Source organism: Diadema antillarum, unplaced genomic scaffold (genome assembly GCF_040938485.1).
Source record: "Diadema antillarum isolate AM-2024a unplaced genomic scaffold, OU_Dant_1.0 scf00000170, whole genome shotgun sequence".
NCBI classification, from domain to species: domain Eukaryota; kingdom Metazoa; phylum Echinodermata; class Echinoidea; order Diadematoida; family Diadematidae; genus Diadema; species Diadema antillarum.
In genome coordinates, this window is record NW_027271059.1 from 1,490,749 (window position 1) to 1,509,812 (window position 19,064).

Below are 19,064 nucleotides of genomic sequence, written 5' to 3' on the forward strand. Positions count from 1 at the left end.
GAAATGAATCGATTAAAAATCAATGATTCAGTTTGGCAAAAAGAAAAGAAAAAAAGATATATATATATATATATATATATATATATATATATATATATATATGTAGCTGTAGATGCCGAGTACGAATTTGCATTTTGGTTGGAAGATGAAAGTTTTTCTCATGGAATTTGAGGGGACTATTTCATTGGGTGCGTGTGCGGAAAATTATAGGTGATTTTTATTTTATTTTTTTATTATTTTGTATTTTTTAGAAGAACACGTAGTCTGGCTTTGCGGACCCTTGGACAGAGTTTGAGCCGGAGAACCTGCCTTGTAAATTTGATGGATGACAGGGTAGGCCCTATAGCTCACTTATCCAAGTTAGTGAAAATGAAACACCTCATTTCTCCCAGCTATTTTACAGATTTTTCTTCTTTTTTTTTGACATTTGAATTTTAACACACGACTCTATGGGGAATTATTTACCCGTGTGAGCCCTATAGAGAATGCACGCAATGCACACACGTTTATAGGGAGTATTCATCCTATACAAGCTCTGCTGGTTTATGTTGATCTATTCTGTCGAATCCATCCCTCTCCTACCCTCCTCCTCTCCCCTTATCCCCCCTCTACCCCCCCCCCCCCCCCCCCCCCTTATGTTCTTGTGGTACTAGATCTTGGTAAAAACTAGTCCTCAGTATCAGGCAACTTTGATGATTATGTCATTTTAATGTATCTCTTGGTTTGGGCTACCACTGAAACAGCTCCAAATACATCAAGTTACTCTGTTTGATAAATAGAAGTGTTTTACCGGACTTTGTAGGCAATGAGGTGATGATGACACCCCCTAAAGGATAACTACATGCATCTATGTATTCATCTCATGAAAAAAAAAAAAAAAACTAATCAAAACTGCCAGATTTATTTTTGAAAAAACTCCAAAGGGCATAAATTCTTAAAGAGTCTCTTTGAGAAACTTTATAACCTTTGAATGTGCAATTTCCCATATGATGTAGGGGCAAATATCATCAAAAACACATTTCTGATATCAAAAAGTCAAAATAAGAAAAATGACCTCTTTAATATGGCTGGTTATTGGTATGTTCGCACGCCATCTACGTTTGCTAGCAGTATTATCAAACATGGCAGCCAGCAGAAACTCGGAAGATGCGAGCAGTTTATCAACACAAACAGACGAAAAACCCTCGAAGGAGTCCCTCGTTCACAGTACTTCACCTGAAAACAAAGATGACGCTGATCTTGATCACCTCCTTGACAGTAAGTCACCTATCTTTTTACATTGATTCATATCTTTTCTGGCCGTACAGTAATTCAATTTTCAAGTCCGAAAACCAGACAAAAAGGGGGCGTCTGACATGTAGTCCCATGCGATAGTTTTCTTGCTGGAACGAAGCCCACGTCAATTTCCCACCCGCATGCCGCACCCACCCCTTCCCCGGCGCCGGCCGCGGCTCTCCGGCCTCCGGTGCCCCCGCCCAGCCAGTCGAGGGTACTCCTGGGTTTAAGGGGGCTAAAATAAGCAATAGGCTTCTAACGTCAGCACAGCCCCTAACCCTAAACCCTAATCCTAACCTAACTAAAATTAAATAGACTAGACTAGATCTAGCTAAATTACAAAAATGTAGACCCTATCTCTTGCATAGTAAATTTAATACACAAAATTGAGTCTTGACTTTACGACTTTGTACACAACACGACAGTCGCAGGGCTCTGCCTCTCGAGCTCTCTAACTCTGGTCTAACGTCACTTGAATTAGACTAGGTTCTAGGTCTATCTAAACTTTATCCTATGGCTATGCACTCCCGGGTTAGCAAACTCACGATAGGCACTGTAGAGTGTACCTGTGTAGTTCGCCGTCCATAGATAGCGTGCCACGTATTATTACCATTTATAGCGTTAGCATACATATGATGTATATTAAGTGTAGTGTACTGTAGTTATGGGTAAACTCGGCCCCCAGCGCGCACATTATAGATACAGTAGTTGTAACGTGCGCGCTGGGGGCCGAGTTTACCCGCTAGGCCGAGTTTACCCATCTGGCATAACTACGGTAAATGTATATCATGTGTTAACACACTTCAATGTAGGAATAGGATGCATCATGCATCATCGCATTTGAAAAACTTTGTCAATCTGCCACCTGAAATCCATTTGAAATCAAAAACATTATCGCATTAAAAATGGTTTTGTCACCTGGTACATATGGTAAAATATTTTTGGATTACAATCATGTATTTATGGAGGGAAACTTGAATTAGAAATGTCTTGAGATCTGGATGAGAGTGATGAAAATTTGTCTCTCCGGCCCAGCTGTTCTCCGACTGATTGCAGCACGTTACATGCGGTGTGAATGTCTGGCGACTTAATAGTAATTGACATTAGATCTACACATTTTGTAGTCTAAGATATACCAGTTTGGATCCAAAAACACAGAGCTACAGCGACACACGTCGATCATATAGAGTATTGAGTTTTGATTCATGTTGATTCATGTTTGTCACTTCGGACTCATCTGCATGCTGTAATGTTGTACGGGATTGCAGTAGTGAAGCTCAGCAAATGATCTCGGGGAAAAGCTTGACCCTGCACAGGCTCTTCTTTTCAAGAAACTCCTTGGCCTCAACAAAAGTGCTGTGAATGAAGCTGTGATCCTTCTGACAGGCATCCTTCCTCTCTCCCTTCACACTGATCTCTTCACTATCGGGCAAGTCCAAGATAACACGCACGTTACGTATGGGACATTCAGAGACTTTTATGACCTGAAAAATAGTGTTAATGGCCTTTGATCATATTGAACTTCATCATGGTGATTGACATCTAGGAGAAGTATAATCTTGTAAAAAATTGAGAAAAATGACCTTGACAATTATATTCTAAAAGGGAAAATATGTGCCGTTACGTATGGGACCAGAAAAATTTTGTTTTTTTGAACATTTTTTTCAACCTCAAAACTCTCTGAAAGTATATCATTCTACAACTTGTAACTCACTGTGATGAAAGTCACAACACTCAAGATTATCACAGGTAAGTTTCATGTCATTAGGCAAAAAGCTCTAATTACAGGTTCTAATTAAAGACAGACATGACGTGTTACGTATGGGACAGTTACGTATGGGACAGTTTGTCCCCCATTCATTTAGTGTGTGAAGAACCATGTTTATGGGTATTTTGCATAATCATTGAAGTAGAATCAGTTGAAACTACTCAAATACTGATCCAGATTGTCAAGGAAACAATATTCCCCAAATATTCACCATCATAATCATATTCAATCATATTTTTATATTTTTATGACCAACCTGGGTATGCATGCCCTTTGTCCCCCATTCGTTAAGTGTGTGGAGAAGCATGTTTATGGGTATTTTGCAAAATAATTTTGCAAAATACCCATAAACAAATTTTTGCATAATTATTGAGGTGGAATCAGTTGAAATTACTGAAATACTGATCCAGATTGACAAGGGAACAATATTCCCCAGATATTTACCATCATAATCACATTCAATCATATTCTATATTTTTTATGACCAACCTGAGTATGTATGCCCTATTTTTATCAGGATAGTTACTACTGAAAAATTGAATACCTGGTAGTTTAAAGTGTTTTCTTCCATTGATGAAGGGCAGTTTGCCATTTAGTTTCAATAAAAAACAACTTGACACAAGAAATATTAAGTTTAATAAATAAGCAATACCTGCTGCGTGGAACCCCAGTGATCGAGTAGATACATTGTATATGATGTCTGTCTAGCAGTCAGGTCATTGATTCGAGTCACACCTCAGTATGTATACCCATGAATTTTGTTGTGGCTACTACTGAAAACTGAATAAGGACAATTTGTGTATCACTTGCAATTAAAAAAAAAATCATTTTACCTTTTATATTTTTTTTCTATATATATCACAACCATTTCAAATTGAATCTCCATCACATAAACTTTGAATTCCTCTAGTCTTAGGATTTTATGCTCCTAAGTAATTCATATAATTGGTTTCCAATCATCTCTTTAAATGTTGAAAACTGAATCCCCATTTCTACAAAAAACTACAATGTATACCATCCCTTTAATGCTGATTTTTCATTGTGTATTTTGCCATTTTCCCCTCCCCCTTTCTGAAAATTGTTCAGTCAAGTTCATGTATTGTTTCAAGTGTCTATAACTCAAAAAGTAGCTACGATGTTGGGATGCTTTCTTCAGGATGATTGACCATTTGTGTACTGAGAAACCTTCCCAGCTAGCTACATGCATTCACATGCAATATGTATGAGGATGTCCCATACGTAACGCATTTGTCCCATACGTAACATTATTTCAATGCCTAATAAAAAATATTTCTTTTACTTTTTTTTCTCTTTTCTCTGGTATCTAATTTCTCTAAACAATAAATTAGAACTTTCCAAAAGGGCATTAAAATAACCTTAGCAATTTCAGAATAAACCTAAAAAAATGACCTCATTTTGTTACGTATGGGACATCTCATGATAGGACACGAGCTAATTTGCATAATCATTTGCATAATCCCTAAATTTTCATACCAAGTTAAACTATGTGATGAACTTCTTATGTCCACATATTAATCAAATATTATTTGCTTTCCTTTGAATTAATATGAATTTTTATAAATGTCCCATACGTAACGCTGTGTTTCACATATATGCAAATGAAGCCCTTGAAATTTGCATAAATTTACATAATATCATTTTTTCCTCCATGGAAATCAAAACTTCAACTCATAAGCTTCAAAATGATACCAAACATGTCAATATTGAGCAAAGATGAAATTTTGCCTTCTGAGGGGACCTTATCTTGGACTTGCCCTATCCTCTCTCTAGGACAACTAGTCACACTGTCTTCAGACAGATTCGAGCACAGGATCCTCCTCCATGCACTGGCAAACAACACCCCCTCCATCCCCTATTGGAAGCAGCTCCTTGCCAAGCTCAATTTACCCCCTCTCCTCCCAGACACCTCCAGCTTCAAGTCAACTACCCTAGCTGGAAAAGGGGGGGGGGGGGGAGGGGTCTAGGCCCTCCCACCTCCAGATTTTGGCCGTCAACAACGAAAATTGGCACACACATTGCCTATGACATAATCTAAAGTATGGTACTACAAAGATAATAAAAAATATATATAATTTTTGCTAAATTATGCTAATTTTTATATGCATAATGATCCCTGTATAAATCACTAAATAAAGCTCAAAATGGGCACATTTTTTGTGTAAATATTTTTTTGAGTGTCCTGAGCAAATATAAGAGAAAAAATTGTGCCATCAGAAAAAAATTTCTCATTTTATTGTTTTCTGAATTTCTAATGTATTTCTTTGTTTTTTGACTGTATGGTTTTGATTGTTATTTTCGATGAAACTTGTCTGCGACATTGTTCCGAACAAGAAAATATGTTATGAAATAATTTTAGCCGATAAAACCCCCAAATAATTGTGCTTTTATGAAATTTGCCTGTAACCACAGTTTGCATTGAAATTGTATGAATTCATGTTTTTGAGCAATTTTTTGTCTGACATGCACGTATAGGTACATATTTATACGCAACTTCGGAACCTTGCGCCCGGGCATCGCAAATTTGATGTCAAAAGATGCAGATACTCAAAGGAAAAAGTCATGAAACGTCGCGGCGATAGCTTTTCGTGTTAGTGGTACATCGCGCGGAATGTCAAGGGGGGGGGGGGGGGGCCTCAGAGCCCTTCCCCCTTCCCCTCCCTCCTCCCCCCTCCCCCCGGCCTAGTTAGGATTAATCATAGGTGTATGCATTTCTGGAGTAAATTTTATGTAACTGAACATAATTTATCATCCTACTCTGGTCATGCTTTTCAGGTGCACTGAGTGATTTTGATGGACCTCTTCATCCCCCGTCAGCTAGTGCCTCGTCACAAGATGGTGGTGCCACATCAACTCCTGGACTGAACATTCTTACTACAAAAGTGCAAGATGCAGAAGAAAAGAAGGAAAATAAGGTGACCTACATTGTAACCATGGTTTACACACAATTTTGACTCTGATACAGTTTAGATAAGATGTTGGTTTAAGGGGATTTTGTGTCAAGAAAATACAACTACAATGTAAGGACATTATCTGGTATCAAATCAATTCACATTCATTGAAGCAAGGTGACCAAGTGTTTAAATAGTATGTCTGCCATTCAGTCAGCAGACCCAGGTCTCAGGCAAAGTTCCTGTCCACTCAAAGACACCGGACAGCACTTTGAAATAGTTTGAACATGGAAGTCGTTTGCCTGAGTCATATCTAGTGGGTACACTGTATGACCCTTTGTGGAAAAATAAAAAACAAACAAAAAAACAAACAAACAAAACAAAACAGAACACCTGGGTATGTTCCATAAGGCTGTTCTTAAAGTTAGGAATGACTCTAATAAAATGGCTGGTGATCAATTTTTGTGATGAATTATTGAAATTCTGATCTACATAGGCAAAGCACATCAGAATGTGTTTCAATTGTTCTTACATGTAGGTCATTTGTATGAAACACCCCCTGGTCCTATAAGTGTGAAGCTCTTGTACAACTGTACTTTTCAATTTCAAGATGAACCAATCCATGCCAGCTGTTTGATATGGTGTACTTCACAGAGGAAAACTTACAAATATTTCATTGACTGTGTAATAGGAAAGCAAGACTCCTTCAAGTCAAGATGCTCTCTTTGAAGCTCTCTTCTCTGAGAGCCCTGCTGCTATGCAATCTGAGGCAGAGTTTGGCAACGTTCTCTCGGGATTATTGTCAGATCTCAATCTTGGAGAGGATGCAGGCATGCCAGCTGACCTCCAGAAAATGTTCCAGAACTTAGCCGAGATGGGACCCATTCCACCCACACCATCATCAGGTACATGTATTTTGCTGTCTTACACTTTTTGTATGCTAACTTAACCCTTACTGTACTAGGCTATTTGGCTCCATGAAAATACTGGGGGGGGGGGGGGGGGGGGGGGGGCGGGAGCCCCCCCCCCCATTGATCTCGGAAACGCAATGTCCGATGAACTTGAAAATTTGCATGCTGATAGATCTTCGCAAGCTGAATCTGATAGTGTAATTTATTTTAATCAATTATGCAATTTTTTTTCATAATTAGCTAATTGATTATTCATAATGCGTATTTTATGCATTTGGGGGATATTTTCATAATTTCAGCCTAAACAAGTACAAAATTACATGAAAACTGTGTAATGATGAAGAATAATGTTTCCCAAATGTGAAATAAATCAGAGAGAGAAAAAAAAACGAGAAAAAACAACTTTGTTGTTATGTTTTGTATTGTTTTTATTTCTTATGTTTTCTATTGTTTTCTATTCCTTATGTACATGTATATCATTGTTTCTAAACTTTGCCCAATTTATTTTAGAACAATATAGAAGCATGAACCAAGTGGAAAACCAATTTCTGAGCAAAATTTATAGAGTAATGCAAGTCATGGTCTATTGACAGTATGTAACTGTACACAAATATATGCAGCGATTAGCCGTTTTAATGACATGCGCATACTAGTTGGCCCATAACATCCCCTAGGTAGGTCCGATATGGACAAATGTGGTATCAAAATGTGCGCAAGACTTCAGGGGAAAAAGTCATGAAGCGAGAATCCGAAGTTCTCAGCGGTCGCGATGCAATCGCCAAAAGTATGGGGGGGCCAACCAGGCCCCCCCCCAGTGCAGTTAGGGTTAATAGGCCGTGCTATTTAGGTAAATCTTAGAGCCGGGAAGGGGCCTCCCAGGCCCCCCCTCCAGATCTCAGCCGTCGACCGCACGATCAAGACGAAAATTGGCGCACACGTTGCCTATGATGTCATCTAAAGTACCACAGAGGTAGATTTTTAAGAAAGATTATCATTTATGCTAAATTATGCTAATTTATGAATAATGATGCATGAAATCAGACAATTTGGTATAAATCACTATTAAAATAAAGCTCAAAATGGACACATTTTCTTGTGTCCTGAGCAAATATAAGAGAAAAAAAAATTGTGTCATCCGAAAAAAATTTCTTAAGTAAATTGTTTTTTAAATTTCTTATGTATTTCTTTGTTTTTTGGACTTTATGTTTTTCATTGTTTTTTCGATGAAACTTGTCCGCGACTTGTTCCAATCAAGAAAATATGTTATCAATTGATTTTAATCAATAAAATCCAAAAATAATCATACTTTTATGAAATTTGCCTGTAAGCACAGTTAGCATTGAAATTCACGTTTTTGAGCGGTTTTAGGTCTGACATGCACGTACATATTTATTTGCAACTTCGGAACCACGCTCCCGGGCATTGCAAATTTGATGTCAAACAATGCGGGAGACTCAAAGAAAAAAGTCATGAAACATCACGGCGATAGCTTTTCGCGTTAGCGATACATTGTGCGGAACATCAAGGGGGGGGGGGGGGGCCTTGGAGGGTTAAATGTCTAACTTAGATGTAAGTGCGTAAACTTGGATTTTTACCCCCCCCCAAAAAAAAAAATTAAAAATGACGGCTAACTCATGTAAGTCAAGGCAGTGCAATGGGATTTTATTGGAATATCATAGAGCTTCTTTGTATGAAGAGTTCCAAGAGAAGACGTAATTTAGCACTTTTCTCAAAGGAACATTATTAGGACATGTAGGAATCTTGGCACAGTGAATCTTTAGACACACATTATTATTGCTTTGCTTTATTTTCTTGTTCTTTATTGAAATGATTTATTCATCGTACCAGGTTAAAAAGTAAGTTCTAAAGGATGCAGAATCCAGGCTTGTTACAAAAATATTAAATTCTGATAGATAAGTTACAGTATGTGCATAATGTGAGTCACATAGTAAATCCATGGCTGTAGATACTTTAGAACCTAAAGATGCAAATAGTATGATGAGTATTAAAGGTTCTCTTTTTTGTTTTCATTTTCTTTTCTTCTATGCATGATTCATAAACAAAATAGAATGTTAATAGCCTTATAAATTTGATAGTGATACATGTGTGCAGGCTTTCTTCTGTTAAATCAAAATAATCCCGTCTTCTTCCTTTCTTGATTTGTCAAAATGTCTTCCCAAAGTCAACAATATGATAAATATGGTAAGATATGATCGGTGATTTTCACAGAGTCATTGAAAACAAAACAAAACAAAACAGAACAATTGATATGCTATGCCAAGATGCCATATCTCTCCTAAGATGATGACAAATGTTGGTTGTATTGACTTGAAGTCACTGAATTAGGTTTTACCCCTTCGTGCTGGAATCATTTGCACAATTTGATTTTAATAATTCAAAGAGGTAACATGTTTGAAGTGTTTAAAATAATGGAATTTGCATAACAAAGGGTCCTGGTAAGGAACTGTGCTATTCAAATGGAAATCTTTGTTCTATTTTTCTGTGATTTTATTTTTATGTCAGGTACATGTACAATAGGTTTTAGAAAGAAAGGCCAAAAGAGCTCACCAATCCTCAATCTAAAAAAAAAAAAAAAAAAATGGAAAAAAATTGATGATAGCTTGATCAACAGGTGAAAGTTTATAGACTTATTGACCCTTTCACTCTTTGCTCTCTCTCTCTCTCTCTCTGCCATTAAGGGGTGTCTGCTGATGGGAGTACTGACAATCCTGATGAACTGACTTCCACCTTAGCAGACACAATGACCAGACTGGCACAGAATGCAAGAGACTTACAGGTAAAGAAGGATACACAAAATCCGAATGCAAGAGACTTACAGGTAAAGAATGACACACAAAATCAGAATGCAAGAGACTTAAGCCTGCCGCACACTACACGAATTTGCCCCAATTCACCGGTCCTAAGATCTTAACCCCTTGAGAGGACGATTTGATTTTTGCTACAGCACGCATTTCCCATAGATACCTGCCCAAGTATACTCGGGGACTCGTCCTCAACGGGTTAAGACTAGAAGTGTGACGACACAGTCTTGCCATTTTATAGTTGTAAGACTGGGTCGTAGCGCCAGTCATAGAGATTTGACACGTTGAATTTCTACAACCGCTCGCAGGCTTTCAGACATTCACAATGCAGTACTTAAAGGACGAGTTCACCTTCATAGACATGTGGGTTGAGTGAATGCAGCAATACTAGTAGAACACATCAGTGAGAGTTTGAGCAAAATCGGACAATCAGTTAAAAAGTTATGAATTTTTGAAGTTTCTGCTCAGTCACGGCTGGATGAAAAGACTACTATAGCTTGTGATGTCACATGAGTACAACGATATAAAGAAAGAATAAAGAAAATTCAACATATTTCCATTTTTCTCGCATAACAAAAGAACACTCGACTTTCTCTCTTTCAGAAGGCAGAGGGAATAATATTATCCTTAACATACGTTAGTAGCAAGTCGAAGAAATGTGCACTTTATTCAAAAAGTAAAGTTTTGTGAAATTCTCTTTTTATTTTCCTTATATAGTTGTACGCATGTGACATCATACACTGTAGTAGTCTTCTCTTCCAGCAGTGACTGCGCAGATACTTAAAATATTCGTTACTTTTGAACGGATTGTCCAATTTTCCTCAAACTTCCACTGATGTGTTCTACTAATATTGCTGCATTCTCTCAATCCTTATGTATATGAAGGTGGACTTGTCCTTTAAAATACAAGCGCACGCAGTGCGCACTGCGCGCGCTTTACAGTCGTAAGCCTACTAGGTTGTATAGTGTGCGGTGTCCGGTCGTACGACTGTTCTTAAGACCCAGCTTGGCTTAAGACTTTAAGGCCAGTCTGATCATGTAGTGTGTGGTGGCCTTTACAGGTAATGAATGACTCATGAAGTCAGAATGCAAGAGACTTACAGGTAAAGAATGGCACACAAAATCAGCATCAAATAGAGCAAGTGTATCCAGACTTTTTCTTCTTCCTTTCTTTCCTCCTTCTGTTTTTTTCTCTTCACACACTCTAAACTTGAAATCTAGGACTTCGGTAAAAACACAATTCAAATGCGCATTGTTGGTCGACAATCCATATTGAAGTAATGTCTTTCAAAGGGAGATCTTGGTTTACTGTCTATAAGTAGCATTTTACATTTTACGAACTGAATGTCACAGTAATTTACAAAATTATAGCTTCAGCCAAGATGAGAAACATAGGTGTGTGACTGTATAGAATACAGATTTTGTGTAATTTGGAACCACTCTATTTGATTTATTAAAAAAAAAAAGTACTCTGGAATTTTCAAGATGGTATTACTTGTTTGTTATGCCAGTGTTGGTTTTTTCAATTATTAGTACTCTGTCTTGATTTGAGAGAGTGGGAGAGGAAAAATGATTTGAGGAGGAATCAATTCTTAAAGTATCAGCACTTCTTCAAAATAAGACACTGTCTAGCTTCTGCTTCAGTCAGTTTTTCTTTGAGATTATGGAATGCAGAAGAATATTTCATGATTTGCCTAAATAAACAAAATAGACATCTCTAAATAGCTCTAAATCACTGTGAAAAGTAATAATAGTTCTTCTAAGAGAGGAATTGCCATGTGCAAACGCTGATTATTGATGAATAACAATGAGTTTGGTTAGGCACAAACTTGCTAGGACTGATTTTATGGTCAGAATAGTAATCCAAAAAATGTTTTTATTGATGATACTGTACAGCCAGAGATTTGGGGATTGTGTGTGGCATTTTGATCATGACAGCATGTATAGAAATGTGAGCTAAAACGATATGTAATTTTCCAGGAAGGTCAGATACCGGATGAAGAGCTCCTGAGATCACTTGGAGGAATGAATCTTGAAGAGGGAGATGCAGAACTTTTGCCGATGGTTCAGACTATGATGCACAGTCTCCTCTCTAAGGACGTCCTCTACCCGTCTCTTAAGGAAGTTGTGGACAAGGTTTGTCTGCATAGCATTTATCTCATCTTATGAGCTTTTTTTAGTTGACTCTTTCAGTTTAAAGGTGGTCGACTGTTAATCCATACTTACATACCAAATACATGAAACATTTTCCTGCAAAAAGTAACAATCACAAAACGCCACCACATTTTGAAAAACAAGAATAAAGTCTGACAGTGAAATGCTGTACCATAGTAACATTGGACTACCCAATTCATGAAGAAAGATAATTCTTTAGGATATGCTGAGGTTGTGAAACTAATGCATGTATGTTGAAGAGCGGGAAGGACTCATGTGGTCTAAAAACTTTTTCCTTGGCAGGGTGAGATGAATTTCATGTGTTTTAGATTCCTCACAGTCAAAGCATAGAATTGTGTAAACAAGAATGAAAATAAAAGAAAAAAAATGAGTGTGACTTTGATGATGATGATGATGATAATAATAATAATAATAATAATAATAATGATAATAATAATAATGATAATAATAATAATAATAATACTAATAATAATGATGGTAATAATAATAATATTAGGTGAATGAATGAATGAATTAGCTCTACTATCAATTGTCTGTTATATTTTTTTGCATACTTTTAATAGGTCAAATTTATATCAACAAAGCTGGAGTATTATTTTTTGTTATTGTGTTTGTTTGGTTATTGTTGTTTTTATGTTAATAAGGGTTTCTGAAAAACAAAACAAAAACCTCAATGCAGTATTGTTTGTGTTCTTTTTTCATGAAATACACGTAGTACCAAGGTTGGTTGGATGAGAACAAGACAACAATAAGCAGCTCTGATCACCAGAGGTACAGTGAGCAGCATAGAATCATGATGGCTTTATGTACTGAGTATGAAGGGGAGCAGGATTCTGACAGTGTGACAGTTCGTCAACAAAGGATGACAAAAATCATGGACCTTATTCAAAAGGTAGGATTTCCAAGAGAACTCTGGCTATTAGAAGGAAGATAAACTTTTTTTTTTTTAATCCTATTAAGAAGTACATAGACATCAATGTTGATTTTGATTTATTCTACTGAAAGTTATTTAACTTGGTCAGGTTGGTAAACTGGGCCTATCCCATAGAAAGCATGAACACGACAGTTTTTGTTTGGTTCATTCAGCTCTGTCTGGCAAAGAATTATGAATAGAATATGAAGGGATGTGAAAATAGCTCTACTGTCATGATGTCAAGAAGCATTGCTAGAACCTGTTTTGTGGATGTGAAGATGTGATTTGGGTGAATACATGCATTGAAATCATTCTTTTCATTTCTTCTATAGAAAATCTCGACTAGAGATAGACTGTAGCAAGTTATGGAGCACCCACATCTATACGAAACTTTTGTGTGGATATTATTCAAGCAACACTGTGCACTATTTTTCTTTATTTTGTTTTTCCCTATAATATCAGTGCACATTTATGCCATGCATTCAAATCAGTTATCTGATTTCTCCCTTTGTTCAAACAAAAATATATAAAGATATAATTTTTATAACTTGTTTGTGTATAACAGATGGAAAGTCTCGGTCAGCCCCCAGCTGAAATTGTTGGTGACATGGTAAATACACTCATACATACTACTCGATTTGATTCAGAATTCTGATTCAAATTTGCACCTCACAATTAATGTAGTTTTGTTATTTTTTGTTTCGTAGTCCTGAATAACCCTAGATAAGCTGTCTTCTATGTTCCTGTATATTCCTCATAAACCTCATTGAAATGTGTTCCACATTTCACACAACCATAGTAAGATTGCTGTAGTGAAATGATTCCCATTGCTGTAATGCACAGAATGGAGTGAAAAAATGTCTCCTCTTTTCTCTCCTATCACCTCTCTGTGTGTGAATCTCACAACTGTATAGGCTTGAATCAATTGCATTGGGAATAATAGAAACGAAAAAATACTGACACCAAAGCTAACGCCAGAGCCCCTTCATTCACTCACTGTATATGAACAATCAGCGACATAAATAATTGCCGTTGGTGTCATTCCATTAACCTCTCTCTTTTCATTGCCAAAAGTAAAAACTTACTGGAAAGTGTGCATCAAAGTCCATAATTCTGCATCTTTAATTATGTACAAGGTGTCGAGGTTTTTTTGTTTTTGTTTTTGTTTTTTTATCTCAGATTTTGAATTGAGGTTTAGTTTTTCCGATGGATATAGTTCTTTGATATGTAGGCCTAAAAGAAATGTTTTATTTATGTTGCAGGACGAGCTGTCACGATGATTATGAAAAGAAGGATGAGCTGTTATGATGATAATTATGGAAAAAAAAGAAATATTGCTCATTTTTATTGAAATTTGGCACATGTGATGAATGTGATGTGCAGATGGGTAATTTTTATTTTTTGTTTTTTAATCAAAATCAATATATGTAGATGAAATAGTAATGGCACTTTTCAATGATTAGCTGTGTAATGATATGTTGACAGTGAATTTTTTTGTTCTTTTCCACCATTTTCTTCTTTCGTTTCTTTTCTTTATGATAAAGTAATCTGAGTAATCCGAGTATTGATCGGGCTGGTACCCTCACTGATAAAGTTTCATTATCAGTTGTAATAGTAATTATATTATTTTTTCAGTATTTAGCAGTGTTGCCGTGTTGACAGGATAATTCTATCTCTTTTTTGTTTTTGTTTTTGTTTTTGTAAAAGCAATTCTATAATTGATTGGGCTGGTCCCCTCATTGATCGACCACTTCTTGTGATTTGTCACATGTGACTACTGTAGTATTTGTTCTTTTTTAATATCATGTCTTTATATCATTGTTTGTACAGGGCACTGAAATAGTCTCTCTGTTTTTATGACTGATTGCAAAACATGTGCAATTCAGCCTTTGGCTGCCAGACATGACTTTTAAAAGAACCTGTTCAATTCAATTCAATTCAATTCATATTTCCTTACAGAACACCGGTTTGACATTTGATGAAAATGGACTGCCAAGAATACCAGGTTTACCCAGTGGAGAGCAGTGTGCTGTCATGTGATGTCACAACTAGACTGTACTTCAGACCCAGAACAATGAACCCATTTTTGAATGATGAGACACTCAACATTGATTGGTGTGATTAACAGAAACCCAGATAGAGCTGATGTAAAGATGATTGTGTGCAATGAAAGCTTGGACATCATAGTGATCCTCTCCTGATAGGAGCTGACATGGTCAAGATCTTTTCCAGCTTAAAGAGATTTGGAGTTCACCCGTATGCAGATGCATCATTGTCAACTCCAGTGAAGAGAAGTGCCAAGATACAAACCATTGTTGATATGGATCGAAGCAGTGGTCTCTAGCAGAAGGCTACATCCAATGACATCTTGGGGGAAACTTCTTCACTTTTTAATGGATCACTTTGTAACCGACCAAAACAAATAGATGCATCAGAAGTGGTGCCAATCCAAGGGATCTGTCAATCAAGTCTTTTTTTATTAATTATTTATTATCATTATTATTATTTTTTTTTTTTTTTAATTGAGCAGTCATGGGTGGCCGACTCAAATAAAGTGTGTGTGATTTTTAGCTTACCTAAGCTTTGGTGAGCCATTGCAGTTTTAGTAACTTACTGTCTGCTGAATGTTACATGCGCTGTGTATAAATTTTTTATGCTTTCACCTTCTTGAACACCCTGTGAAGGATTATCAATTTTTCATAAGGTTGGGGGGGGGGGGGTATTCCAAAGCCTCTGAATATGTAGGAGTCTTCTCTAGAACCAGAAGTGATCAAGTGAAGTTAATGTTATGAGTAAAAGTACAGTAGGTTTTGTTCATGATTGGTCAACGTAGGAGTGCTCCCTTGGATAATGTTCAAGTCAAATGTCTCTCTGATATCAGAGACTGGTCCAGGATGAGAGAAATGATTTCTGGTGTCCTTGAGTTGGTGTTTTCGTTTTGTCTGGTATATACACTGTATTCTTTTTATTGGGTTGGGGGGTGGGGGGGGGGGGAGAGAAATTCATTATCCTATACATTTTGAGCTGGTTGCTAATGCAGTACATGTACAATCTTCAAGGTCATCTCTTTTTCTTTTAGCACAGTGGCTACACTGCTTACTCTAACAATTGTTTGTGACATTAAAGCAAACAGTGTTTGGGTAGAGCAGAAGTTGTGAGTTTCTCTTCTGAGTGCCACACACAATCACACAGAAGTACAATGTATAAGCTGCTCCTGTGTGCTATTATGATGGATAATTGACCTTTAAAAAAAGAAATGTAAGTAAATAAAATTCAGTAGTTTCACAATCAAACTTGAGAAAGATTTCAGACTGTAAGATGTAAGAGCCATAGGATATGTTGTTCAATGTATATGAATAAAACAACTGAGTGCAAGCAGCTGATTCTGATAAAAATTAATACAGTCCCTACAATGGTAAAATCAAAATTAGTCTGCTACTTCAACCTATGAATTACAATGTACAAATTGTACAATGTACATGTATATCAGTGATCATGCTTACTTCATCCTGAATAATTAAAACACCATCTTAGAGTTGCCATGAAGGACAGACACACTAAGTATTCATGTAGTTCCTACAAATGTACTTGTAGCTTCTTTTGCTCTGTCTTAATATCATTTGGTGCATTTATTTTCCATCTTATGACATCTCTCCTTTGTATCTCTATCATGACAAAGCCAAAACATTTTACCCCAGCTGGTGCCATTTTGTGGGTATGTAAGTCACCTTTCAGACAGCCCTTCAGAATAGTGCATAAAGATGAATGAATGGATGACTTTCCTTTGCTTTAAAACTTTGTTCAACATGATAATTCTGCCTCACTTTGCCTTCCAGTCTTGAACAGTGTATAGTTAAATGTGGTTGACATATCCAGTCCAGTCTACTCCGCATGAGGCAATCTGATGGGACTGAGGGAGACGCATCAACGTAGGCAATGCATTGTACTTGTATTCAACTTTCATGCAAGTAAAAAAAAAAGATTATTCCTATCCAGACAGAGGAATGTTGTGGCCCTGATTTAGCTTGGTAGATCTGATACAGCTTGTCCTGATGGCACTGGAAATCAAAATGTGACAGTTTGGGTTGCAGTTTGGGTTGCAGACGCAGGCAGATTTTTATTGCGTGATTTCAACTGTAATGCAGATATTCACAAAAAGAATGTCTACCTTCACACTATTTGAATATTATAGGTGGAGCAAGCTGGAACAATAAACACGATTTATAAACTAGACTTGTTCATGTGTACTCTAATGTGATGAATCGTAGTGCTTATACATGTACCATGTTTTAGTTTGAATTTACGTGACCTTTTCACCCACTGTGCTCACATGTGTCGCAAGATTTACACTCATGGCTGAGAGCTGGCAGCTGGCTTGCACACCAAGTACGTACTAGTAGATTACCACAGTGCACAAGGATCAAGTCATAAACAAGACTGAACGCAACACTACATGTAATACACTGTAGTACACACACACATGGATAGAATTACAGATATGTACTGTGGGATATCAGAGTGCAATGACCTCACTTTATATGAGAAAACCAAGAATACATTTATACACATGGATTGAGTGAACGCAGCAATATTAGTAGAAGACATCAGGGAAAGTTTGAGGAAAATCGGACAATCTGTTGAAAAGTTCTGAATTTTTCAAATTTGGTGACGAGACCACCGGATCAGAATACTACTACAGGGCCCCGTTTTACCAAAAGATAAAATAGATTCCTTACCACACAGGCTACCATAGACTTACCATGGAAATCAACTATATAATCAGTTATAACTCTTCATAAAACAGGGCCCAGATCATGACACCACTTATGGACTACAATATAAAGAAAGTATAAAGAAAATTCCACAAAATACTATGAAAAGTACATATTTCCTGGACTTGTTAGTAACCGACATAATATGACAAGGGTATTAAATACAGCTGTATTATTCCCCTTGCTTTCTGAAAGAGGTAAATTTAGTGGTCTTTCATTATGCTAGAAAAGTGAAAAAAAAAAATCTTTATATTTTCTTTATGTGGTAGTCCATGTCATGATCCGTACACGTCTTCTGATTTAGCGGTCTCATCACCAAAACTCTTGAACGGATTGTACAATTTTCCTCAGACTTTCACTGATGTATTGCTGTATTACTCCATTCACTCAATCAACATGTATTTTGGGGGTTAATTCCCCTTTAATGGTTCAGCTTGTCAGAAAAAAAAAAGAGCCATATGAAAAAAAAAATGATATTTTTATCATTTAATAGTTTTTTTAACTTTTTTTTTTATTGTAGCACATTTCAGACAAAAGCTCAGGTTCCTTTTTCCTCCACTTTACTCCATTGGCTCGCCACTATTGGATAAGCAGTTTTCAACAGCTTTTTTTGCTACACATTTCAGACTTATTAAAAATGTTGATGCCCTCTACCATTACCCAGGTCTCTGGATAGTTATTTCCAATTAGCACTGACAGTAATCACTCTCCACTGCCTGGGGAGAATTCCAGTCAATCACCATTTTACAAGCACACACACATATGCTGATCAACCGACATAAACATTCTTATCCTGTCCTACCCATTATGGTATACTCCTAACACTGGTGGATAGAAGCAACTGACCAATTTTACTGGATTTCACTGGCCAAGCAAACACACACATACACAGTGTGACCTATTGGGCCTGAGAGGTGGAGATATGTCCTTCATAAAACAAATGAAGAGTTTGTTCGCAAAAACCGGTAAGTCAATTTTTGAAGAGTTTGAAGTATGGTCTCTGTCATAAAGTACAAAATAATACCTTTTAAATGATTATACTATATATAAAGGCACATTTTTGAAGTTATGGTCAAAAGAAGAAAAATGTTCTTATTATTCCCTTTATTTTTCTTGACCTTTAATCGCAAATATCTCCATTTGGCAAATATGGACTTGTTGGTTTTTGCGAACAAACTCTTCAAATAAAGAAGTCCTTGTGTGGTGGTACAATCTTGTTCTTTTTTCTTTTCATGAAGCAAGATGAGATTTTTTATTTCAATACATGTATTTCAACATTTTAAATTTGTCTGTCTGAGCTACACATTGTAGTCACATGATTTTGATGAGGGAACAGGTTCAAACTAGTATCAGTTTGATTGTTTTCTCTTTCTTTACATTTGTACTCAGCTGATGGCTTGCACATTGAAAAATTTTACTGACTTGATCCACAAGTACATTGTAATTCTGCAATATTCCTCTTCCCAAGTTGTCTGTTTACCACTGATCTCAAGTGTATTCCTAAGGATGAAACTTTGTA

At 36.7% G+C, this 19,064-nt stretch overlaps 1 protein-coding gene across 1 annotated transcript; it reads left to right on the top strand.

The window, feature by feature from the left end:
* Window positions 1-1,121: 1,121 nt before the first annotated feature.
* Window positions 1,122-15,103, top strand: LOC139722686 (peroxisomal biogenesis factor 19-like). The gene is made up of 8 exons (XM_071633979.1): window positions 1,122-1,257; window positions 5,837-5,976; window positions 6,644-6,857; window positions 9,563-9,660; window positions 11,666-11,821; window positions 12,576-12,752; window positions 13,339-13,383; window positions 14,733-15,103. The coding sequence occupies exons 1-8, from the start codon at window positions 1,122-1,124 to the stop codon at window positions 14,811-14,813; spliced, it is 1,047 nt and encodes a 348-aa protein (XP_071490080.1). The 3' UTR covers window positions 14,814-15,103.
* The last annotated feature ends 3,961 nt before the right edge of the window (window positions 15,104-19,064 follow it).